Source organism: Medicago sativa, chromosome 5, assembly GCF_051527215.1.
Source record: "Medicago sativa cultivar Bolivia chromosome 5, Bolivia_mono, whole genome shotgun sequence".
In the NCBI taxonomy this organism is placed as follows: domain Eukaryota; kingdom Viridiplantae; phylum Streptophyta; class Magnoliopsida; order Fabales; family Fabaceae; genus Medicago; species Medicago sativa.
The window spans coordinates 18494601-18521412 of record NC_140753.1 but is presented as its reverse complement, the minus strand read 5'-3'; the positions used below and the strand labels follow the sequence as shown (position 1 = coordinate 18521412).

General features: G+C 33.3%; 2 protein-coding genes and 3 long non-coding RNA genes across 8 annotated transcripts; all 5 read left to right on the top strand.

The window, feature by feature from the left end:
- Positions 1 to 1699: 1699 nt before the first annotated feature.
- On the top strand, positions 1700 to 2460 carry LOC146920732 (uncharacterized). Its single transcript, XR_015011890.1, has 2 exons — positions 1700 to 1861; positions 2223 to 2460. It is a non-coding gene; the product is annotated as an uncharacterized LOC146920732 (long non-coding RNA).
- Positions 2461 to 7277: 4817 nt separating this feature from the next.
- Positions 7278 to 8038, top strand: LOC146920731 (uncharacterized). The gene is made up of 2 exons (XR_015011887.1): positions 7278 to 7439; positions 7801 to 8038. It is a non-coding gene; the product is annotated as an uncharacterized LOC146920731 (long non-coding RNA).
- A 4571-nt stretch (positions 8039 to 12609) lies between these two features.
- Positions 12610 to 17645, top strand: LOC146920730 (uncharacterized). Of its 4 annotated transcripts, none has more exons than XM_085714167.1 (4): positions 12610 to 15258; positions 15955 to 16019; positions 17202 to 17316; positions 17426 to 17645. In XM_085714167.1, exon 1 carries the CDS (start codon positions 13044 to 13046, stop codon positions 15177 to 15179), a length of 2136 nt encoding a protein of 711 aa, XP_085570293.1. In that variant the 5' UTR covers positions 12610 to 13043; the 3' UTR covers positions 15180 to 15258; positions 15955 to 16019; positions 17202 to 17316; positions 17426 to 17645. The 4 variants fall into 4 exon arrangements, with proteins under 4 accessions (XP_085570293.1, XP_085570296.1, XP_085570297.1 ...); XM_085714170.1 differs by having other exon boundaries at positions 12610 to 14508; positions 17426 to 17641; XM_085714171.1 differs by lacking the exons at positions 17202 to 17316; positions 17426 to 17645 and having other exon boundaries at positions 12610 to 14508; positions 15955 to 16043.
- Positions 17646 to 17804: 159 nt separating this feature from the next.
- LOC146920729 (uncharacterized) lies at positions 17805 to 20372 on the top strand. Its single transcript, XR_015011886.1, has 2 exons — positions 17805 to 19027; positions 19313 to 20372. It is a non-coding gene; the product is annotated as an uncharacterized LOC146920729 (long non-coding RNA).
- Positions 20373 to 22029: 1657 nt separating this feature from the next.
- On the top strand, positions 22030 to 26653 carry HSFA1D (heat shock transcription factor A1D). The gene is made up of 3 exons (XM_085714185.1): positions 22030 to 22493; positions 24708 to 25983; positions 26245 to 26653. The coding sequence occupies exons 1-2, from the start codon at positions 22221 to 22223 to the stop codon at positions 25941 to 25943; spliced, it is 1509 nt and encodes a 502-aa protein (XP_085570311.1). The 5' UTR covers positions 22030 to 22220; the 3' UTR covers positions 25944 to 25983; positions 26245 to 26653.
- The last annotated feature ends 159 nt before the right edge of the window (positions 26654 to 26812 follow it).

Here is a 26812-nt window from a genome sequence, read left to right as displayed (position 1 = left end):
TATACATCTATGTGTTGTGTTGATAAGTGATTAAACTGTTATATATATAAAAAAGAAATGTGTATGAACTTTACCTTAAAGCCTTAAATGTATCTTTCTTATTTCTTTTTGATTGGGAAGTTTTGATACTATCTATTTTGTGGCATTGTTCTTGTGCTTTGAGTATGAACCAATTTGGATAAGGAAATTGACCCTTACAACTAACATTTTAGGTACCAAAGAAGAGATGGTCTATGCTTTGAAGTTTTTGCTTGAAGTGCGTACGGGGGACAAATTGGGTTTTTATTTGAATTGTAATTTAGAAGTAATTTTGAAGGATATTAGTCTAAGAATTTTTAATTAAATTATGTAAATAATTTTGTATATATTTTGCTAAGAATTTATTATTGAGGAAAGAAAAATAGTAGTGTTTTTCAGAAAAAGAAAATGATTTAGGCGTAATGTCTTGGACCAAAATCCGGGGCGTTACATTATGGTATCAGAGCAATAATCCTCGGACAAATATTTTTGGGTGGGACGTTTTTGAATGACGCATGCTTTGATTGATGTGTATGTGTGGATGTTTTGATCCTTGTGTGCTTGGTTTTGATATCCTTCTCTATTCTTGTTATTTGGTGATATAAAGTTACTGGTATTCATATGTAAACTGTTGCATTGGTTTTGCAAATTTTGAATCAAGGTTAATCTTGAGATGATGTTTTTATGTGGTTTTGTGAGTGTTAGATTGTTCCTTATTTTGATGGCTATGTTTTGGTGTAGTAGGGGTACATGCCTGTTTTATTCTAGATTTGCACTGCAACAACTTTATTTAGCGCTGTCTCTAAGAAACTGTTAGGCCAATTCTTATTTTTATTTAGGTCTTGCTGTACAATGGGTTTTACCTTGGTCCCCATTCTTTTGTTTGCTTTCCCTTTTGGTTTGATATTTTCTTGGCTTTCGTTAAAAAAAAAAAATGAATGAACGGTTTCTAATAAATCTATTTCTTTTATAAAAAGAATAACTTTTATGAAATAAATAGTTTTGTGTTGTATGAAGAGAAACATACATCAAGAGAATAGTATCAACTGTACTCTAGATTATAGAAAATTTAATGCAAGTAACATATTCAAAGGTTCATCTATTTTGCTTCCTTTTTGGCCTTGTTGTGAAAGCTCTCCTAATTTTCTAGCTTGTGCTAATCTGCATTTTTCTTTCCGGAAAGTCTTTCTTTATTAATCTAAGTAGTGGTAGCCATATCATATATGCAAGACAATTAGATAACAGGATTAGTACTCACTCACTCGAATTCAGTGGTCCTATCCTTGTATTGTGATATATTCTTTTGTTCAATCATGTTGTGATGGTATGAGTATATATTTTAATGATCATAATCAGTGAATTAAAAATGATTTAAATGATGATATATTAGCTTATAAATGATTTTTATAGGATTGGCTTCAGGCGCGGAGCCACTCACATGGTTGTGGGGGCTCCTGCCTGCACAAATTTTGCTATTTTTTTTTTCATATACATATACATATACTGATATTAACACCCCACCCACAATTGTTTTAGTAATTTCAAATATATCAAACACTTTCAACCCAACTTCCCAAGCCCAAGGCCCAATTGGCTAACAAAAATCTGCTTCACCAAACAGCACAAAACAGCCGCCCCATCAGTTCACAAAATCACAGCAAGCTTCTTTCTTTCATTCTATGTCACAAGGCACAAACAAATTCCCTCTCTGTTTCAACAACATCAAAAATTCAACCACATCCACATCCTTCTTACAAAATAAAACTTCCTCTTCCTTGTTTCTTGGTCTCTAATCTTCTTTTTTTTTTTTTTCTCTCTTCCTCCATTGGTGGTGATCTAAGAGGTACACTATCTTCCTTATTTTTATGATTTTAAACTTATTTGTTTTATTAGTTTATTATTGTAATGAGAGTTAACATCTATTATTACCTTGTTGATATTGAATTTATGTTGATTGTGTAAACTTTATTGTTAGGGTTTGATAAGTGATTATTTGAAATTATTCAACAATCTTAAACTTTACTGTTATTTTATTGTTTTAAGTGTTTGTGTTGATGATTTTATGTTCTTTTTATGATTGATTTCCTATGATTTTTATGTACTCATGAGTAGTGTTTATAGGGTAGTTATAACTTCTAAAAAAAAGTAGTGTTTTTAGAATTATAAATTGATTCTACTCTGATGAATAAACTTGTAATTTGCAGCAGTAAACATTCAATGAAGAGATTTTACAAACCAATTTCAGAATCAGGACAATCATCAACTCCAAAATAGGTGTTTATTTGCCTTTTGCTGCAGTGCTGTTGTGTTTTCCTGCTAAATATTCCAGCGGCCTATTATAGGTGTTTATTTGTGTTTTCTGTTCTTAGTTTTTTGACACTTTGTTGTTAATATATATATTCCTGCTATGTAAAAAAAAAATAGTGCCTCCACTAGTTGAAATTCCTGGCTCCGCCCCTGATTGGCTTATCAATTTTTCTTTGTGTTGATGTTCTCATTATTATAATTAGTATTGTTGTTGTTTGTCACTAAAAGTCATCTTATATGAAATTGTGTTTTTGTTGTTTGTCACTAAAACCATTTTAGTGTGTATTTATGTTTTCTGGTGTCTGTCACTAAATGTATTGTCTGTTTTTGTGGCTTCTGCTTTCTACAAAACTGGTGTTGCTGAAAAAAAAAAATTAATTAATGTATTTATTATGTTAAATTGGTTGGATTAGTTGGAATAAAAAAAAATTGATTATGTGTAAATGTATGTCTTGAAAGGATATCATTTTGACTGTGGTTGAAAGGAAAGAGCTGAAAAACTAAAAACTGATTTGATTGTGTAACTTGTGTGTTCTATTGAGAAAATGATAATAATAAAATGTGTATCTTGTGTGTTGCATGCATACAACCTGTTGTTAAGTTGGTTGATTCTTTTATTGTTAGTGGCTTTGTGGTTGAAATTTTTAGTAAAACATTGCTAGTTGTAAGTTAGATGTTACTTTTGGAAGCTCCTAGAGCTAAGATTAAATTGTAAATATCTTTTCCGACTCAAATAAAATTGTAGGACTTAGATGACTCTTCTCTCATCTTCAAGAGATGGTGTGTGTTTGTTCCACCACTACTCAAACCTTGTCTCAAAGTTTCTCTTGTCAAATAGTGTATGTTTTAGGTACAAGTTTGCGAAAATCTTGACCTTAGTTGTTATATGTCTTCTTAGTTCTGGATGAGAGTAAACCAAGAGTGTTGAAGACTAGCGGAAATTCGGCGAACTTTGAGTGCAAGTTGTAGAGAATAGTATGATTGTTGGGGTAGGATAGTATGTTCCACCATTAGGATTGTTGACTAACCGGTTAATATCAAAGTGCGCAACGGAAGCTTTGGTGTTTTATTTTAATCGACATTGTTTGTTTTAATCAATTCTTCAATTTTCTTATTTGTCGTTATCTTTGTGAAAGACTACTTTTACACTAGATTTTTCATCTTTTGAAAATTATTTAAAAATATTTTGGACGAAATTATTATTATTACTATTTTTAGTTGACGAATAGTTTTACAATAGATTTTTGTTATATATATCATAATCTTTTATTATTATCTAGTTTCGAGGACGAAACTATTTTTAGGTGGGTGGAATGTAAGACCCTGTAATTTTCTTTTAACATATACATATATATTTTGTTCTATTTATGTTCAAGAAAATTTTATTTTCATGACTTTATCTTGGGAAACTCTAATTTTGGCATTTTTCTGACTATTTAGTTTCGAGGACGAAACTATTTTAAGGGGGTAATAATGTAACATCCCAAAATTTGTAAAGATTATTTTATATTAATTATTTGATAATTTTATATGATGAGTTATTTGTCATTATAAATATTTAATTAAAAGAAAAATTTGCTACCCACGTTTTTCTAAAGCCAGGTTGAAATTATGGTTAGTTAACACTCAGAGTTATTCTGATTCATTTGTTCCTATCTATTAGGTCATAACTTTGATTAATTAGAGTAGTTAGTGGCATTTACGGTTACCCCATAACCCACCCACGTTTAAGATTTGATGGAGTGGAGGCAAAGTTCTACTAATTAGCTATTTCATTCTATCACATGTAAAATCTCTTAGTTGTTTATTTCTCGGACTCTCAAAACGGTGCCCTTGCCAGTCTCTCACCAACATGTGTACGATACACTGCCTCTCTTATATCTATCACACACCATTCCCTATCACAATGTTCTCTGATTATTTTCCATAGCCTTTGACAGTTACTCACATTGATTTCATTCTCTCAATTTCATTAAACCTTCTGTGCTTGGTCCAACGTAACCATACCTTTAGTTTTCTTATGAATAAATCCATTAACCCAACTAACCCATTTGGTTGCATGTCTCTTCCCACATCGGCCTTGAATTCAAATACCATTCACATATATTATTCAGCCACACGAGTATATTAGTATGTTACAGTTTTAATAACCTTATCATATTCGACTCTTGTCTCATGAAATTGCAACCCAACACTTATACTTCTCTCCCTCTATGCCTTTGGATATTTTCTGCAATGGCCATACAATTTTATTGGTATTATATAGTATATCCTTGATATTTTTTCTGAACCATATAGTCTCCATCACTTTAAAATTCCCTTGCCACGCTAGTAGCAAATCTTACACTCTCATGACTGCAAACCTTATGTAGAAAGACATAGGAAATATACCCTAGCAACCTCCTTGTCACGTTTATTAGAATGAGGGCACATGGTTCTCTATTATCAACGGTCAGATCGTCAAAATAATGTCGGGAGCGAGGGAAATTGTATATGCATTGCAGCAGTGAACATGTAGAATGAGCTTAGCGTATCAAAAGATCAATGTCTTTTGAGAGTTTTGCTAGGAAGTAAAGCGGCGTCTAAGGTAAGAGCTTTTTCCCCATACGTCCATACTAAGTGCTAGGGCTGTGTTATTGAATAGTGGTAGCAATTCTTGTCTTTTAAAAAGAAAAATAATTAAAATGTATTTTACGGTAAAAATTAATCTTTACTAAATGTGATTATTTTTTATTATGAGCGCTTATTCTTACTTGTGCTTTATATGAAAGTTGTGTATGATAATGTGGTGTGAATGGATATGTTCAATATTATTATGCTTTATATGTTTTGTGATGTTGGAAAAGAAATGTTACATTTTTTTATGAATTAAAGAAGAAAAAGATGAAGATGTGAGTTTGTGAAATGATTGACTTTTGGTTTGTGTACTTGATGATGCACTAATACTTGTAATTGCCTTAGTGGCGGGTTAATATCATATTTCTTAGTGGTGCCTAAGTGGCGGGATTTAGTTTGCATTTCTTAGTGGTGCCTAAGTGGCGGGATTGAGTTTTCATTATCATTATCATGCATGTCATATGCATCTGTGTGGTGCCTGTGTGGCGGGAAATTGCAATTATATTCTGTGTGGATGCCTGTGTGGCGGGAATTGCAATTATATTCTGTGTGGATGCCTTAGTGGCGGGAATTATATCCGGATCATATAGTTATAAGAGCATGCATCTTGCACATCATAGCATTGCATTTGGTCTATTATACATCTATGTGTTGTGTTGATAAGTGATTAAACTGTTATATATATAAAAAAGAAATGTGTATGAACTTTACCTTAAAGCCTTAAATGTATCTTTCTTATTTCTTTTTGATTGGGAAGTTTTGATACTATCTATTTTGTGGCATTGTTCTTGTGCTTTGAGTATGAACCAATTTGGATAAGGAAATTGACCCTTACAACTAACATTTTAGGTACCAAAGAAGAGATGGTCTATGCTTTGAAGTTTTTGCTTGAAGTGCGTACGGGGGACAAATTGGGTTTTTATTTGAATTGTAATTTAGAAGTAATTTTGAAGGATATTAGTCTAAGAATTTTTAATTAAATTATGTAAATAATTTTGTATATATTTTGCTAAGAATTTATTATTGAGGAAAGAAAAATAGTAGTGTTTTTCAGAAAAAGAAAATGATTTAGGCGTAATGTCTTGGACCAAAATCCGGGGCGTTACATTATGGTATCAGAGCAATAATCCTCGGACAAATATTTTTGGGTGGGACGTTTTTGAATGACGCATGCTTTGATTGATGTGTATGTGTGGATGTTTTGATCCTTGTGTGCTTGGTTTTGATATCCTTCTCTATTCTTGTTATTTGGTGATATAAAGTTACTGGTATTCATATGTAAACTGTTGCATTGGTTTTGCAAATTTTGAATCAAGGTTAATCTTGAGATGATGTTTTTATGTGGTTTTGTGAGTGTTAGATTGTTCCTTATTTTGATGGCTATGTTTTGGTGTAGTAGGGGTACATGCCTGTTTTATTCTAGATTTGCACTGCAACAACTTTATTTAGCGCTGTCTCTAAGAAACTGTTAGGCCAATTCTTATTTTTATTTAGGTCTTGCTGTACAATGGGTTTTACCTTGGTCCCCATTCTTTTGTTTGCTTTCCCTTTTGGTTTGATATTTTCTTGGCTTTCGTTAAAAAAAAAAAATGAATGAACGGTTTCTAATAAATCTATTTCTTTTATAAAAAGAATAACTTTTATGAAATAAATAGTTTTGTGTTGTATGAAGAGAAACATACATCAAGAGAATAGTATCAACTGTACTCTAGATTATAGAAAATTTAATGCAAGTAACATATTCAAAGGTTCATCTATTTTGCTTCCTTTTTGGCCTTGTTGTGAAAGCTCTCCTAATTTTCTAGCTTGTGCTAATCTGCATTTTTCTTTCCGGAAAGTCTTTCTTTATTAATCTAAGTAGTGGTAGCCATATCATATATGCAAGACAATTAGATAACAGGATTAGTACTCACTCACTCGAATTCAGTGGTCCTATCCTTGTATTGTGATATATTCTTTTGTTCAATCATGTTGTGATGGTATGAGTATATATTTTAATGATCATAATCAGTGAATTAAAAATGATTTAAATGATGATATATTAGCTTATAAATGATTTTTATAGGATTGGCTTCAGGCGCGGAGCCACTCACATGGTTGTGGGGGCTCCTGCCTGCACAAATTTTGCTATTTTTTTTTTCATATACATATACATATACTGATATTAACACCCCACCCACAATTGTTTTAGTAATTTCAAATATATCAAACACTTTCAACCCAACTTCCCAAGCCCAAGGCCCAATTGGCTAACAAAAATCTGCTTCACCAAACAGCACAAAACAGCCGCCCCATCAGTTCACAAAATCACAGCAAGCTTCTTTCTTTCATTCTATGTCACAAGGCACAAACAAATTCCCTCTCTGTTTCAACAACATCAAAAATTCAACCACATCCACATCCTTCTTACAAAATAAAACTTCCTCTTCCTTGTTTCTTGGTCTCTAATCTTCTTTTTTTTTTTTTTCTCTCTTCCTCCATTGGTGGTGATCTAAGAGGTACACTATCTTCCTTATTTTTATGATTTTAAACTTATTTGTTTTATTAGTTTATTATTGTAATGAGAGTTAACATCTATTATTACCTTGTTGATATTGAATTTATGTTGATTGTGTAAACTTTATTGTTAGGGTTTGATAAGTGATTATTTGAAATTATTCAACAATCTTAAACTTTACTGTTATTTTATTGTTTTAAGTGTTTGTGTTGATGATTTTATGTTCTTTTTATGATTGATTTCCTATGATTTTTATGTACTCATGAGTAGTGTTTATAGGGTAGTTATAACTTCTAAAAAAAAGTAGTGTTTTTAGAATTATAAATTGATTCTACTCTGATGAATAAACTTGTAATTTGCAGCAGTAAACATTCAATGAAGAGATTTTACAAACCAATTTCAGAATCAGGACAATCATCAACTCCAAAATAGGTGTTTATTTGCCTTTTGCTGCAGTGCTGTTGTGTTTTCCTGCTAAATATTCCAGCGGCCTATTATAGGTGTTTATTTGTGTTTTCTGTTCTTAGTTTTTTGACACTTTGTTGTTAATATATATATTCCTGCTATGTAAAAAAAAAATAGTGCCTCCACTAGTTGAAATTCCTGGCTCCGCCCCTGATTGGCTTATCAATTTTTCTTTGTGTTGATGTTCTCATTATTATAATTAGTATTGTTGTTGTTTGTCACTAAAAGTCATCTTATATGAAATTGTGTTTTTGTTGTTTGTCACTAAAACCATTTTAGTGTGTATTTATGTTTTCTGGTGTCTGTCACTAAATGTATTGTCTGTTTTTGTGGCTTCTGCTTTCTACAAAACTGGTGTTGCTGAAAAAAAAAAATTAATTAATGTATTTATTATGTTAAATTGGTTGGATTAGTTGGAATAAAAAAAAATTGATTATGTGTAAATGTATGTCTTGAAAGGATATCATTTTGACTGTGGTTGAAAGGAAAGAGCTGAAAAACTAAAAACTGATTTGATTGTGTAACTTGTGTGTTCTATTGAGAAAATGATAATAATAAAATGTGTATCTTGTGTGTTGCATGCATACAACCTGTTGTTAAGTTGGTTGATTCTTTTATTGTTAGTGGCTTTGTGGTTGAAATTTTTAGTAAAACATTGCTAGTTGTAAGTTAGATGTTACTTTTGGAAGCTCCTAGAGCTAAGATTAAATTGTAAATATCTTTTCCGACTCAAATAAAATTGTAGGACTTAGATGACTCTTCTCTCATCTTCAAGAGATGGTGTGTGTTTGTTCCACCACTACTCAAACCTTGTCTCAAAGTTTCTCTTGTCAAATAGTGTATGTTTTAGGTACAAGTTTGCGAAAATCTTGACCTTAGTTGTTATATGTCTTCTTAGTTCTGGATGAGAGTAAACCAAGAGTGTTGAAGACTAGCGGAAATTCGGCGAACTTTGAGTGCAAGTTGTAGAGAATAGTATGATTGTTGGGGTAGGATAGTATGTTCCACCATTAGGATTGTTGACTAACCGGTTAATATCAAAGTGCGCAACGGAAGCTTTGGTGTTTTATTTTAATCGACATTGTTTGTTTTAATCAATTCTTCAATTTTCTTATTTGTCGTTATCTTTGTGAAAGACTACTTTTACACTAGATTTTTCATCTTTTGAAAATTATTTAAAAATATTTTGGACGAAATTATTATTATTACTATTTTTAGTTGACGAATAGTTTTACAATAGATTTTTGTTATATATATCATAATCTTTTATTATTATCTAGTTTCGAGGACGAAACTATTTTTAGGTGGGTGGAATGTAAGACCCTGTAATTTTCTTTTAACATATACATATATATTTTGTTCTATTTATGTTCAAGAAAATTTTATTTTCATGACTTTATCTTGGGAAACTCTAATTTTGGCATTTTTCTGACTATTTAGTTTCGAGGACGAAACTATTTTAAGGGGGTAATAATGTAACATCCCAAAATTTGTAAAGATTATTTTATATTAATTATTTGATAATTTTATATGATGAGTTATTTGTCATTATAAATATTTAATTAAAAGAAAAATTTGCTACCCACGTTTTTCTAAAGCCAGGTTGAAATTATGGTTAGTTAACACTCAGAGTTATTCTGATTCATTTGTTCCTATCTATTAGGTCATAACTTTGATTAATTAGAGTAGTTAGTGGCATTTACGGTTACCCCATAACCCACCCACGTTTAAGATTTGATGGAGTGGAGGCAAAGTTCTACTAATTAGCTATTTCATTCTATCACATGTAAAATCTCTTAGTTGTTTATTTCTCGGACTCTCAAAACGGTGCCCTTGCCAGTCTCTCACCAACATGTGTACGATACACTGCCTCTCTTATATCTATCACACACCATTCCCTATCACAATGTTCTCTGATTATTTTCCATAGCCTTTGACAGTTACTCACATTGATTTCATTCTCTCAATTTCATTAAACCTTCTGTGCTTGGTCCAACGTAACCATACCTTTAGTTTTCTTATGAATAAATCCATTAACCCAACTAACCCATTTGGTTGCATGTCTCTTCCCACATCGGCCTTGAATTCAAATACCATTCACATATATTATTCAGCCACACGAGTATATTAGTATGTTACAGTTTTAATAACCTTATCATATTCGACTCTTGTCTCATGAAATTGCAACCCAACACTTATACTTCTCTCCCTCTATGCCTTTGGATATTTTCTGCAATGGCCATACAATTTTATTGGTATTATATAGTATATCCTTGATATTTTTTCTGAACCATATAGTCTCCATCACTTTAAAATTCCCTTGCCACGCTAGTAGCAAATCTTACACTCTCATGACTGCAAACCTTATGTAGAAAGACATAGGAAATATACCCTAGCAACCTCCTTGTCACGTTTATTAGAATGAGGGCACATGGTTCTCTATTATCAACGGTCAGATCGTCAAAATAATGTCGGGAGCGAGGGAAATTGTATATGCATTGCAGCAGTGAACATGTAGAATGAGCTTAGCGTATCAAAAGATCAATGTCTTTTGAGAGTTTTGCTAGGAAGTAAAGCGGCGTCTAAGGTAAGAGCTTTTTCCCCATACGTCCATACTAAGTGCTAGGGCTGTGTTATTGAATAGTGGTAGCAATTCTTGTCTTTTAAAAAGAAAAATAATTAAAATGTATTTTACGGTAAAAATTAATCTTTACTAAATGTGATTATTTTTTATTATGAGCGCTTATTCTTACTTGTGCTTTATATGAAAGTTGTGTATGATAATGTGGTGTGAATGGATATGTTCAATATTATTATGCTTTATATGTTTTGTGATGTTGGAAAAGAAATGTTACATTTTTTTATGAATTAAAGAAGAAAAAGATGAAGATGTGAGTTTGTGAAATGATTGACTTTTGGTTTGTGTACTTGATGATGCACTAATACTTGTAATTGCCTTAGTGGCGGGTTAATATCATATTTCTTAGTGGTGCCTAAGTGGCGGGATTTAGTTTGCATTTCTTAGTGGTGCCTAAGTGGCGGGATTGAGTTTTCATTATCATTATCATGCATGTCATATGCATCTGTGTGGTGCCTGTGTGGCGGGAAATTGCAATTATATTCTGTGTGGATGCCTGTGTGGCGGGAATTGCAATTATATTCTGTGTGGATGCCTTAGTGGCGGGAATTATATCCGGATCATATAGTTATAAGAGCATGCATCTTGCACATCATAGCATTGCATTTGGTCTATTATACATCTATGTGTTGTGTTGATAAGTGATTAAACTGTTATATATATAAAAAAGAAATGTGTATGAACTTTACCTTAAAGCCTTAAATGTATCTTTCTTATTTCTTTTTGATTGGGAAGTTTTGATACTATCTATTTTGTGGCATTGTTCTTGTGCTTTGAGTATGAACCAATTTGGATAAGGAAATTGACCCTTACAACTAACATTTTAGGTACCAAAGAAGAGATGGTCTATGCTTTGAAGTTTTTGCTTGAAGTGCGTACGGGGGACAAATTGGGTTTTTATTTGAATTGTAATTTAGAAGTAATTTTGAAGGATATTAGTCTAAGAATTTTTAATTAAATTATGTAAATAATTTTGTATATATTTTGCTAAGAATTTATTATTGAGGAAAGAAAAATAGTAGTCTTTTTCAGAAAAAGAAAATGATTTAGGCGTAATGTCTTGGACCAAAATTCGGGGCGTTACAAAAACTGTAACAAACACAAATGTTCATGTTTTTCCTTTATCATTTCGCTAGTATTTATAGTGTAATTGCACTTTTGATTTCCATATTTTCAAAAAATAAAGTTTTATTGTATAAAATAAATTAAAGTTTTGATTTCTCAATTTTAAAAAATTAATGATTTGTGGTTGTGGCAAAGAAAGAAAGACACCCTCTAAAAATCCATTGAAAATGAGAGAAAAAAAAAAGAGTAAAAGATAATAAATAAAATTGAAACTAAAACAGAAAAGATCACAGACAAAAACAAGTACTATAATGCATAGTTTTAAAAATCGGACCGGTCATCGACTCGGTAAGGTTGTTGGGTCACTGGGTCAATGGTCGAACCATTGAGTCGCTGGTCAAACCGCATGATTGAACCGGATTAAATCGGATGGGTCGGTCATATAACTCGATCTCTCTAAACAATTATTTATTTTAAAATTATTACTAAAATATATGTTTCTAGTTAAGTATAATGAAAACAATAGACAAAAAAGTGTAATGAAAATATAATTTCTAAAATAATGAATATGTTTTTTAATTATTTTGGGTGGAATATGTTTATTTATGTATATAATAAAATATTAAACTCATGCTAATAAATAAATTCTCCTGCGTCAAAACCAACTCATAAACACATTTACAAATGTAAAATATAATGAATATGTTTTTTAATTATTTTGGGTGGAATATGTTTATTTATGTATATCATAAAATATTAAACTCATGCTAATAAATAAATTCTCCTGCGTCAAAACCAACTCATAAACACATTTACAAATGTAAAATAAAAAGTCAATTAACAATCTTTCAAAAAAAAAGAGAGAAAAAGTTACTAGCAAAACTAGAAGTTACTATGTAACCTTTTTTTTTTGAAAGAAGTTACTATGTAACCTAAAATGTAAAAAAAACTAGAAGTTAACGGCTGAAAAGTAAACCCGGCTCATATAGCCCAACCCACTAACAAAACTAGAAGTCACAACCAGGTTTACCAGTTTGTTAACAGCCGCCCCCAAACTTTCAAGATTCGTCTGTCTTCAAACTATAACTTTCAACTTCTGTATCTTTTCCATGAACATTGCATGCACCTGCCATTATATTCTCATATTTTTCATCTATATTTCTCTTATTTTCCTCTATTCTCTATCTATTTGCATCTAAAATCTGAAAACGGATCAGTGAATGTTGGTATGTTGCGTGCAAGAAGAAGATGAAACAACTCAGATGGTGTTTTGATAGATGACCCGGCCGAGTCTCTTTTACGACCGGTTCACCGGTTTTCTGAAAAACCGGCTGGTTTTGACAGTTTCCACCGGTCTAACTGCATACCCGATCCGATAAAAGACTCGAACCGGTCACAAAGCGGCCGCCGGAAAACAACTCTCTCATGTAAACGTTAATGGCTGTGAAATGCTTACTCCGCAGAAGACTTCACTTCCACCAACAAACTTTCTTCAGGTTCTATTCTCCATCTTCTTCTGCATTAATGTTACAACCTGCACCTGAAACTCCAATTTTCAACACTCCACTTCCCAAAACCACCACAAAACTCCCTCGTTTAGTTTCCAAAGTCTTCAAAACCTTAAATTGGGGTGTTGCAAGAGAAATTAAATTCAAGGGTTGTGTTCATACTCATGGTTTTGAAAATTCAATCAATTCCTTTAGTATCATTATTCACACTTATGCTTTAGCTGGTATGTCTTGGGAAGTTTTTATTTTGCTTCGAGATATTGTTACATTTTATAAGGAAGAGAATCGCGACGCTGGTGAATTGGTTTCGGTTTTGCTTGATGTGGAAAAGTCTAATGTTGTGTTTGATATGCTTATCAAAGTGTTTGCTTCGAATGCTATGCTTGACCATGCTTATTATGTTCTTATTCGTGCTAAGGATGCTGAGATTGAGCTGAATATAATGTCGTGTAATTTTTTGTTGAAGTGTTCGGTTGATGATAATAGAGTGGATGATGTGAGATTTTTGTTTGAGGTTTTGATAAATTTTGGTCCGAGGCCGAATATTCATACATATACAATCATGATGAATTTTTTTTGTAGAGGTGTTGGGTGTAGTGTTGATATTAGCCGTGCGTCTGAGATTTTAGGGAGGATTTTTAGGAGTGGAGAAACCCCGAATGTTGTTACATATAGTACTTATATTAAGGGACTTTGTAAAGTTGATTCACTTGAGGTTGCATCACTTAGGGTTGCGTGGAGGTTAATTCAAAACTTGTGCCGTAAAAACCAGCCTCTCAATAACCATTGTTTTAATGCTGTCATATATGGATTGTGTCAAAGAGGTATAGTAGATGAAGCTTCAGAAGTTCTTAAAGAAATGAAGAACTCTGGAATATTGCCCGATGTTTATAGTTATAGCATTTTAATCGATGGATTTTGCAGGAAAGGTAGAGTAGACAAAGCTTCAGAAGTTTTTAAAGAAATGAGGAACTCTGGAATATTGCCCAATGTTTATAATTATAGCATTTTAATAGATGGATTTTGCAGGAAAGGTGATATGGATTCAGCCATAAAGATTTGGGAAGAGATGACTAGCAATAATTTTTCTCCTTCTGCTTTTAATTATTGCAGTTTAATTAAGGGGTTCTACAAATCGAAACAATTCGCTAACGCATTGAAAGAATTTTGGGTTATGCAAGAACATGGCATGTGGCCAGATACAATCGCTTGCAATCACATTCTTAGTATTTACTGCAGGAAGCGCGATTTCAATAAAGCCTTGGCATTGTTGGAGAAATTTCAAGAAAATGGAGTTTACTTCAACTCATATTCATATAATGAATTCATCCACAGGATTTGCAGAGAAAGTGTTCCAGAAAAGGCACTGCAGCTTTTGCCAGTAATGCTGAAAAGTAATGTACTTCCCGGAGTTGTTAATTATAGTACTCTTATATCATGCTTTGCCAAAAAGTCAAACTTTGAAAAGGCTTGGATGTTATTCACAAAAATGACAAAAGTAGGAATCACTTTCAATGTCAAAACGTATACAATTCTTATTAACCTATTCATCCGTAATTGCGAAATGCCTACGGCATATAAATTATTTGAGGTAATGAAAAAAAGGGATGTATATCCAGATCAGATAGCGTATACAAGTCTAGTTGCTGGTTTTTGTAATACTGGAGAAATGACTAGGGCACGTGCGTTAGAAAATGAAATGTTGCGAGAAGGCTATTCACCAAATGTAGTTACTTATACTTGTTTCATTAATGTATATTTGAAGTTAAACAAGAACGATGAGGCTCGTAATGTGTATGAGGAAATGAAAGAAAGAGGTGTATATCCAGATCAGATCTTGTATACAATGCTAATTGCTGCCTTTTGTAATACTGGAGAGATGAATAGAGCGGAGGTGTTATTTGATGAAATGAAGCGGGAAGGCCGCTGTACACCAAATGTATTTATTTATACTTGTTTGATTAATTTATATATAAAGTTAAACAAAAGAGATCAGGCTGAGAAGTTGTGTGAGGAAATGAGGGCAAAGGGTTTGTCCAGAGTATGTAGCTCAGAAGTTGTATGAGGAAATGAGGGTGTGTCTGAAAGCTGGTGCAATTCATGGAGTTAGGTAGCTCTGTCAAGGCTTCCATTATATCGAGCCAGTATGTGTTTTGACATAATATCTTTCTTTTTGTGTGTTCTATTTCTCTATTATTATATAACCTGTTATTCAACTTGCTAATAAATTGATAATCCAATTTAAACTTTTGATCGTAGATTCATTATAAAACCTGTGTATTTTGATCTTTATCACTTCCGGGAAAGCTCGCAGATTGTTCATCGTCAAGTCCTATACTTCTGTTCTGCGGAAATTAGTTTGCGTCATAGAGAGACATTCCTTTGAACTAAAATTGTGTGACATTTTTTGACTTAGATCAACGAGAGAAAAAATGATTCCTATTAATTCCCAGTAGCTTTCTATGATCAAAGAATGGCCAAATTACTATGTTTAGCTTTCTATGATCCTAATGTCATCTCTGTAGTATAGTTTTCCTTGGTCTCTCTTTACCTTTGACTTGGCTATCCTTCATCTGGTCTATACACTTATAAAATATGCATTATATTTACGGTTACTTCACACATGTTGATGTGTAGAGCTTAGAGTTGTGTTCCGGCATAGTTGATTCATGTCAAATTAGCTGAGATACTACTAGCATAACCTTTTTATTGAGACCCTCTGTCTTAAAATTTAATTGATTCATGCCAAATTAGTTGAGTGATCCTTTTGAGTTAATCTTTTGATGAATAGGATCGTGTTTTCAATCGAAAATTCATTGTTCTTTATCCCCATGTTGCAGAAATTTTATAGTTGAAGTGGAAGCTTGGAGGAAGGGCTAAGCAAGGCCGTGACAGGCGCTTCCAGGTAAAGTACACATTACTACCTGACAGGTGCGGGCACACACACACACACACACACACACACACACACATTCATGAGTTTTATACTTGCCCCTTCATGCAAGAGAGTTGTGTGTTTACATGCTATGTTTGAAAATTCATTTTTTCATTGGAAGAATAAGAGTGGTTTAGACGTCTTGGTCATAGAGGCCGTGACGTCAAATCATGAACAACTGTCTTAAAAGCTTAATCTGTTTGGTAAAAACACCTGTATGCTTTTGATACTATATCTGTAACATGGAACAACCTTTTAGGCTTGAAGTTTTACACTTAGTGTAAACAAAGCACAATCTCACTAGACTTTGTGCTGATACTGAACCTTTTAATTAAATAGGTTCTAAGGACTGAACTCCCAACTAACAACCACTTGTCGATGAGGCTTTGATATCATATCAAGGGATAATATATAGCCCTGGAAGTTTAAACTCTTGGGTTAAAGACAATACTGGATTTATTATGTTTGAAACAGTAACTGTTTTTTTACTGGATTAAACTTGTTGACTAATTTATGTGCTAAAGTGTCACTTGGAAGAAGCAAAGATACGCAAAAATATGAGTCATGCTTTAAAAAATTGCCATTTGAGTATTTGACTACATTTTGAAAGGAAAATAACTAAAGTTGAGTCATCCCTTACAAAAATACTTTATTTAGCATGGAAATAATGTTTGTTTGCCGAACCCTTCTTGTATGATATGTCCCGTGTTACCATATGTGGACGTTAATAACTACCTTCACATAACGTTGATGATACGGTGGAGGGGTATTTTGAATTATGAGGACATTTTTTTCTCTGAAAAAATATTAAATTAAACTTGAGTAATTTTGTTAATATTTGTTAAAGCCATTTATCTCCTTTAGATTGTAAAACAATTTGAACAAAGGTTATGTTTGATGTGATGACTGGAAATTTAGAATTATTTTGTGACTGAAGTTATCACGTTCGGTTTTGGATTTCATTTTCCCGACATTTTCGTCATTCTGTATTCTAATACCCATTTTTCTAATTATATTATCTGATTACTTGTATTATTTGTTAACTGGTGTGTCGAGCAGTTAATTTGCTATATTGGTGGTTCATTACATCAACCAAAAAATATATTTGTGAGTTGTGTTAGTCATGTATTTATCACACCATATTTTTTGCAGGTCATTCTCCCATTGAGGGGGGAAGGTTCTGAATATTGAAAGAAGGAATGAAGCAGCGTTGTACAAAAATGAAGAGATCCAAAATTTAATTCTTGGTCTTGGATTTGGAGTGAAGGTTAAAATCACATTCATGTTTCACTAACTTGCTATTTGATGGAGTTAAAAGAAAATAGGAAGGTCTGATACTTCATCCTCATTTTTTTTGCTTGCCATGTGTGTCACAGAATAGGAAGGTCAAATACTTCATTTCCAGTGTGGTGATCCAAGGAAAACATATTGGATTTGGTCGTAAAGAGAGTCAAACACGGTGAGTAAAATAGATGCCCATGGCACTGTCAACAATTGATACTTCAAAGTTCAAACGGCATATTTCCTGCTAAGATTAGCATTACTTTTTGAGAGTATTGTTCCATGAACTATTTTACTTAAAGATATTTTCTATCGTCGTTCCCTTTTTAATTTGATGTTCATTGTCATATTATGATGTAGCAGACAATATCTTCACGATAAGTCATGGTGGTGAATTCATTTTCTATGAAAATGCCAAATCATCACAAAGTGATTGAATGCAAGATATAGTCGCTGCAAAAATGAGGTGAGTCTCTAATCCCTGTTCATATTTATAAACATTAGGATTACTAATGTAATTGGCACATAGAAGTTAGATGTTCGAGTCATAATGAGATGGTGAAATAATGTCATCAAGTCACGGAAATACATAATTATTATGGGTGCTCTTTAAAACAAGGTTAATGTTCAGGTTACTTGAAAACTAATAATGACTGATGTGTTGTACGAGCTCTTGCTCTTGCACTATTGGATAAAAGCTAGCCTAATCCGCTTTGTTTTTCTTTTTTATGAGTCTTGTGTACTTGATGTGAAGAGGCATTTTACATTTGATGATTGTTATAAGAAACAATTTAGGATATTCAAATATCGTTGAAGTAGAACCAAAGTTTGCATTTTCTTGTGCAGCAAAGCTTCAATTTTGCTAGGCAACTTTAAAACATAATTTCTGATAGATATCAATACTTTAGCTACAGTGCTATCTTAAATAATACTTTGCACAAGCACGATTGCGGCCATTATCTGCATTTGTACTCTTAGCCTGGTACTTGATTAGGAGGGTGTGCATTTGTCTTCCTTGTCCGTTAGTTATTCCTTGATGTCCATACATATATAAATTAAAACACACAAGTGACACAAATGTCCTCCTAGTCTAACTACTGTCTGAAACAATTCTCATCCTTGTAGCATATAGACTTTCCAAGACCTTGGGCCTTCGCTCGCTGGTATATTTGAAGGGGTGTGGGCATTTTTGCTCACGACACAACAGAATCTGTTGGTCTCATCTTTCCAAAACAGTAATAGATTAGAGGTTGAGTTAGATGCGTTTTTTGATGTAGTCGTCATTGGCTGATGCTCCTAGAGTTGAATCTGAATGTGTTTGCACGTTAGTCTGAGCACGATGTAAGGCTTCAAAAGAGTATTGTTTAAATTGTTTGTGCATATGGACAGTAACATGGGGTAAATGTCGCATTCAACCAGCTGCACCTGTGGGTTTAATAATTTAGTTGTGGTTGGACATTAAACGTCGGTCTCTTGTTTCGTCTACTAATATTGCCAATCCTAGCACTAATAATATTGCTATTTTCTTAGGTCAGTTGATGAAAAGAATCATACGTGGCCTGGTTTTGCCTATTCTTGTTAATATTTTGTCGAAAAATAGACCGTTCGTCATTATTTGATGTCACGACTTTTCCTTCCTTGAGTCATTTACCTTTGAGCAAATGTGCTATCACAAAAGAACTATTGAAATTCATAAGGTTTGAACCGTAACTCATTGACTATTGTTGTACTCTCTCCATCAAGTAACTGTTTTCCTGTTAATGTTTTACTTTCTTCGTCTAGTATAAATTCATATATAAATTCATATCTTTAACTTTAGCTTTATTTTTCTGTAATATTGAAAGCCTGTTTTTTCAATAAATCTAAGCATAGATGCAGAATGCTGAAGATAATTTTTGGTGAAGTGGGGTTGGATCTTATATTATCTTTGATTCTTTACAGTATTAGATTCTGATATTTTCAATATAAATTCATTAATTTAGGTTCATTGGGACGCGTCTTCATCGTTTGGTACGAACAGAATTGAATTTATTAATGTTAGAGAACTATGTGACATCACTACTTTATGCGGTGGACTTCACAAATTGACGAAGGCGGGTCCTTGCTCTCTTCAAAGGAAAGTATATTTATCTCTCAAAGGAAATATGTTCTCGATCGTCTAAGGTGACATGTAAATTGGGTTGCAAAACTACTAGAGCCCCTATAGAGAAAATTCACAAGATTTGTAGCAATGAAAAAAGCCCTCGAGCGGAGAAGTCCCGGTATGCAAAGACTTGTTGGAAAACTTGTATCTAGCTCTCACCTGGCCGAACATAGCATATGCAGTCATTGTGGTGAGCGATTCATTCATGATCCATGAGAAAGCATTTACATGCATTTGATAGAATCTTTTAAGTATTTGAAGACAAGTACAAAAAGAGGACTATTGTTCAAGAAAGATGGGAAACTTTCCATGGAGGTGTATACAGATTCTGACTACGCAGAGGGTTGATTGTGGATAGGAGATCTACTTCAGGATATTGTATGTTCCTGTGAGGAAATTTGGTGTCATGGCAGAATGTAGTTGCAAGGTATAGTGCAGAAGTAGAATTTCAAGACATGACTCAAGGAATTTGTGAGCTTTTATGGATGACAATCATACCAGATGACCTCAAGATAAAATATGAAGCTCCTTTGAAGTTATTCTGTGACAATAAGTCATCCAGTAGAGACATAGTTTAAAGGACACAATCAGTTGGCTTGAGGGGCATTAGTTTATCACGGGTGTCTTTTGAACTTGACTGTAAGCAAGTGATTGACGGTATCCGTGGTAAATTCAGGGTCAATTTCAATTTTGATGTTATTTTAAGTTTTTGTAAAGCTTCGCTTAATTGTACACAAAACTTAAGATAAATTTTATTCAGAGACAAGAAAATAATGTTGTTTATCCGTTAGTCAGAGCAACATTGTCTTACACTTGTTCCTAAATTCACGAGGATATGTCATCTTGTAGTATTATGAATACAACTATGAATGAAATGAATTAATTGTGCTTTTGTAAAATTATGAAGTGCCCCCGTGAGCACAACTCAGTTGGCAGAGACAATGCATTGTTATATGCAAGGGTGGGGGTTCAAACTCTGAATACCCTACTTATTCACTTTATAAAGTGAATTCTAGCCGGTAAACTATTTGAAAAAGAAAAATATGAAGTATGTATTATTGGTTCCATTTGCACTTCAAATTGGTTCAACATGATTTAATTAACTATAGTTTAAACAAGGTCAAGCCAATAAAGAAACTCTAGTTTAAATAGAATAGAACAAATCGACCAGCTATGATTTGAAATACAGGTGAAATATGTTAGCCTAGAAAATATTCAAGCTTGACCCTAGCTAACACACACCAAACAAAAAAAATAGCCATGACTAATACCATATGTTTTGAACTATCTATATCATATTCAATCAAATTAATATTAATTTCTTTAATTATATGATATTTATTTTGTCAAAAAAAGATTATATTTTTATTTTCTTTAACTTCTCAATGTTATTTATATATTTTTTCGATCAACATTAGATGTAATAAATATTTATAAATTATTTTAGCCAAAAATATTTTTTAATTTTGTAACATGTGTTTTATTAGTTTTTTTAATAGAAAATGTTTGTAATTAGTTGTTAGATTAATAATTTTACTCTTTCGTCTAAATTTAAACCTAAGACTTTTTCTTTCAATTTTACTCTTTATTTAACTTATTTTAATTATAATTTTTTTCAATCATTTAAGCTAAGGGTTAAGGAGCATCTTGTCTTCACATAAAACCAAAATACCTAAATAATATACTGATTTATTAACTTGTTTATAAATTATAAAAGTTGTTTGGCTACATAAATAAGAGTTTTTTTTTTTGTCGGGTAGCCTAGTGGCTAGAATTCACCTTATACCTTATAAGGTAAATAAGAGTTTTATAGAGATGCACTAACTATGTAAAATAATTTATTATTTATTTTCTATTTTACATTTACAAGCGATTGCAATGAGTTTAATTTACATTCAGTGTAACAAGTTTACTCAGTCAACACATCATAATCATTCATATGTTTGACGCCGTAAAAACTCTTTAAACTGACAATGTATATAAATTAAATCCGTGTTCAATGCCCCAATTTTATTTTTGTTCTTTCAAATCCATGAGAGTGTAAAATAAGTGTTATTCAAAATGAAGACTAATGTTATTCAAAATATCTAAAATATCTCAGATATTCTTTTGTGTGATTAACACTTGATCAAGAAACAAAAAGTAGATAGTCTGCTTAGATAAATAACAAGATATCTAAAATATCTCAGATTTATTTTGTTGTGATTATCACTTAATCAAGAAACAAAAATTAGATAGTTTATTTAGATAAATAACTTATTTGCAGCTTATAACATAAGTGTTTATCATAATAAGTGTTTGTGTAAAAATTTAAATAAATCAATGTTTTTTGCAAAAAAAGAAAAGAAGAAAAAGTTAAATTATTTTTGTATATGCTATAAGGTCTCTTTTAATAATCTATATTCATCTCTAACCCTCTCACAAAACTTTTAGTATATGCTATAAGTCATTCTAATCATACCTAAATCGGTAATTTAGCTCACTCAACTTAAAGGGCAAAATCCCTAAAAAAAAAAGTGAAAAGAAAAGGGTAGTGTCCTCCATAATCCCTCCCCCACCCCACACACAAAATCAATTAAATCCATAATATCCTGTCCCCTTTTCTCCCTTCAAATTCAATCCCCAATTTCACTTTTCAACATTTAAAAAAAAAAAAAAACTCAAAATCACACTTTTAGGGTTTTTCAATTTCTCAACATCCCTTGATCAAAAAATTTATCAACATTCAAAAACAAGAATTCTCCGAAATGGATGGAGCAAGCGGCGCAAGTGGCGGCGGAGAGGGTTCAACCACCCAGATACCGGCGCCGACACCGATGCAAAACGCGAACGCGCCGCCACCGTTTTTGAGCAAAACGTATGACATGGTGGATGATCCTTCAACGGATGCGATAGTTTCATGGAGCGCAACCAACAACAGTTTCGTTGTTTGGGACCCACCTGAATTCGCTAGGGACCTTTTGCCGAAGTTCTTCAAGCATAACAATTTCTCAAGCTTTGTGAGACAGTTGAATACTTATGTGTGTTCTCTTTCTTCTTTCTCACTCTTTTAACGGTTATTGTATTTTGTTTGATTTGAGTTTTGGATTTGAAGTGATTAGTGATTTTTTCTGTGAATTAGTAACTCTTTTGATGATGTTTTAATTTGAATTAGAATAAAGTGTTTAATTTACTTTGTGGGGTTTTGATTTGAATATTTTGATTTTTTGTTAATTTGTGGGTAAGTTTGATCTATGATTATACTGTGGATGTTTTTGAACTGTTTGTTTTGGTGAAATATAATGAGGAGTGGAAAGATGGTTTCACCCTTTGTAGCACCACCGACATCCGACATTTCTGATGGAAGGCGTGTCCGGTATCTGACACGTGTCGGTGTGACACTACACATGATTACATTCAATTAATTCACTTTTCTCAAAAAATTTACCATCGTTGATGTACCCTGTCCTTGTCTTGTTCAGTGTCAGTGCTTCATAGGTTTCACCCATTCTCACAATCATTTTTTTTTTTTTGGGATTTGTTAAGCTCTAGTCCCTCTTTATCATTTAGTGTCATGGTTTTCTTCGAGTGAAATGGTGACGGTTGAGAGTCACACATTTGATAGTGATGTGATCTGAATTGTGGTTATAAGGGGGAGACAGGACAACCTTCGCCGTACACGCTGATTTGGTGTGGTTGAATTAGGTCTAAACGAAATTGTATGAGCAGCCTCAACTGAACCGTGAAAGTAAGGAAATTTACTTTAGCCTTCAATTAAAATGAAAGAGATAGGGTGGGAATTATTGTTTTTGTTTCCTTCTTTCAAAAGAATGGATAGACTGTAAAAATCAAATTTAATATTTTACCCTCCTACATTGTCAGCAACTAGATGGAGCAGAAGAGGGAAATTTGACAAAGAAAGCTATTCTCAGGTTAATCAGTTACTTGATTATGGTTTATTGATCCATGCATTGTATATTCAATATCAAAGGCGTATATATTATAGTATGTAAGGTATAAACGTAGTGAATTATTATGAAGAGGATTTTAGGGTTCTTAGAGAATTATTTGCTATGAAGCTGGTATTGGCCCTGTATTGCGAGGGACATGTTTATGTCTTCTGCTCAGCAACTCAAACAATTTATATGAAGCGAGAGCTTTCAAAGCGAGATACAGTATGTATTCAATTTGGTGATACCTCGTTTCTTGAAAAATGTAGTTTATGATACGATAGGATGTGTATATAACAACATAGGCTTCTGTGCTTTATAATTAACTGCTTTAGGAAGATGGTATGAACTTTGCAATGATGTGGAATTGATCAGTTACTATAGCTGCATAGAATGCATGTTTTTATGTAGCATGAGGCCGTTGCATTCTTACTTTTAAGCTAGTATTTTTCTTATAATTTGAGGATAAGACTGCATTCAATACGCCAAAATGGTGGGACCCCTTCCCGGATCCTGCGTTTGCAGGAGCTTTAGTGCACCGGGCTGTCCTTTTTTAAGAGGATAATAAGAATGTAATGTAGCCACTTGCTATGAATTTATCATAATTGATTGTATCAAAACACTAGGACAGCAATAAGTTCTGTTCTGTTTTCCTTGTGAAAAGCCCAGTTGATTTTGTTATTGGCATTCGTTAAGGATTCCAATCTACTAGTTTCCTGAACACTCTTGGGTGTGGAATGAGTATTTTTTTTTTTTGTTAGTTTCTAACCTTCTCTGCAGATCAGTTTAACACAAAACTTTAGCTTTTTGTTATGGAAAATAAACTTTCTTGGATTCAACTTCTGGCAAATCCATTGATACACATAGCTTATTGATGTGAGCTGCATTACTTCATATTCCATTTATCTTTTGAACCTTAACTAAGTTGACAATAAAGAGATAGTGGTGTTGCTCAATTTATCCTCAGGCTCAGTTTCTGGACATAAGACTTTTGGGATGGCATGTCTACCTGAGTAAAATATCAGCACTCAATTTGGTTGGGTGACTGGTATACATCCTTTATGGGTTCGATAAAACATCTGCATCTCAAATTCTTCCCTCTTCAAACCTGGCCAGAATTGAGTGTGTAATACTACAGCTTTCTTGTATCCTTTAGCCATATTGTTGCACATCCTTAATTGTCTTCTCTCTTTTTAGTTTGTTTGTGTATGAGTCTTTTTGTGTTTTATATAACTCGAAAGTTGTGTTTTTTTATGGTGTGTTTGACATCCTTCCTGACTATTTTTCCTATAAAATTTCAAACAGGGTTTCAGGAAGGTTGACCCAGATCGTTGGGAATTTGCAAATGAGGGCTTTTTGAGGGGTCAAAAGCAATTGCTTAAGAGTATTAGTCGAAGAAAACCTGCCCATGGTCATACTCAACAACAGGCTCAGCAACCGCATGGACAGAGTTCATCAGTAGGGGCATGTGTAGAAGTCGGCAAATTTGGGCTTGAGGAAGAGGTTGAGAGGCTTAAAAGAGATAAGAATGTTCTCATGCAAGAGCTTGTGAGGTTGAGACAGCAGCAACAAACCACTGACGGCCAGCTGCAAACAATGGTTCAGCGCCTTCAAGGAATGGAGCAACGACAACAGCAAATGATGTCATTCCTTGCCAAAGCCGTCCAAAGCCCTGGTTTCTTTGCTCAGTTTGTGCAACAACAAAATGACAACAATAGGCGCATTACTGAAGTCAACAAAAAGCGTCGGCTCAAGCAGGATGGTATTGCTGAAACAACAGAGCAAGCTACCCCTCCTGATGGACAAATTGTTAAATATCAACCTATGATGAATGAAACAGCAAAAGCAATGCTAAGGAAGATCATGAAATGGGATACTCCGCGTGTAGAATCTTTCAATAAAAACCCTGATAATTACTTGATTGGTGATGGTACTTCACCATCCAGTGCAATGGACAGTAGTAGCTCTACAAGCTGGAACTCGGGAGTAACTCTTCAAGAGGTTCCTCCATCTTCAGTGCAGTCTACTCAAATTCCAGTGTCAACAGGGACTCAAGGACACATCCCCTCAGCAGAAAAACCTGAAATTCTATCTGTACCTCAAGCTGCAGCATCTGCAAATGTTATGAAGGATGGAACACATGCAGCATCGACTATCCCGACTTCTCAAGCAGATGTTATAATGCCTGATATACCTTCAGTACCAGAGATTGTGCCTAAAAGTATTCTTGATATACCTGAAGACAATTATATGGCTCCCGAGACAGATGATGGATTTATGGATCCGAGTTCACTTGGATCATTACCCATTGATTTGGATTGTCTTTCACCCGGTGCAGACATTGATGATTTGTTAAGCAATTCTATTTGGGATGATCTTCTGCAAACTCCAATTCCAGAGGATTTTGAGGCCAACATTGACGAAATATCCAGAGGGAATGAGGTGCAGCCAACAGAAAATGGCTGGGACAATAATACTCAGCCCCTGGATCAACTAACAGAGCAGATGGGTCTTCTTTCTTCTGATGCCAAAAGAATTTAATCATCTATGAAATTTGTATTGACCTTTCATACTGTCCAAGGTAATCCCTGACCCAAAAAATACACAAGTGATGATGTCTATAATATACTTACACCTCCATTTGCTCACCAAGAAGCTTTTCGTTTGGTATTTGTGTGCTTAATTTGTGCATATACTCTCACTTAAATCTAATTTTCTTTTTCTGTGGCATTGATAAGTTCTTTCACTTCATGTTGAAAACAAGTTATGAACTTTTTGGCCTAGTCATTTAATCCTTGTTGAGTGTTCATTAGTTACCTGATCTGTTCTTCCAATGTTATAGGAAATCTTTGGAGTTGAACATATGTGAAATATATAGTGCAGTTTTGTCCCCAACTTGATGTTTCCTTGGTGATGGGAAAAATGGGAAAAACGAAGATATTTGTAATGATCACCCAAAGTGTCTGACAAGTGCACGTTGGTTCTTGCTTTGAAGATTTACACAAGGACAGGAACATTGGATGCAGTTGTTGCTTTGAACATTACTCTGTTTAGTTGCTGGCTGTTTCTTCTTATGTAACTGATTTGTGGTGTTTCAATTGGTGAAAAAGAATGAGATAAAAGAGAATGGAATTGAATGCCACTAGATGGAATGGTACCTAGTGATACTTATTTCACCCCCACTATTTTTGTTTTTGAAAAATTAAATCAAATTTGGGAGTATGAAATGGAACCAAATTATTGTTTTCTAATTGTCATACCATTTTGATCACATTTATATGTTTAGTTGGTATCCAATGTCTGTCTAAAACAGGTATACACAGACATACATCCATACACATGTCACGTGGATATTTTGTGGAGAGTTTTTGGAACTAATTAATATTAAAAAGCGACGGTATGGTTAAAGA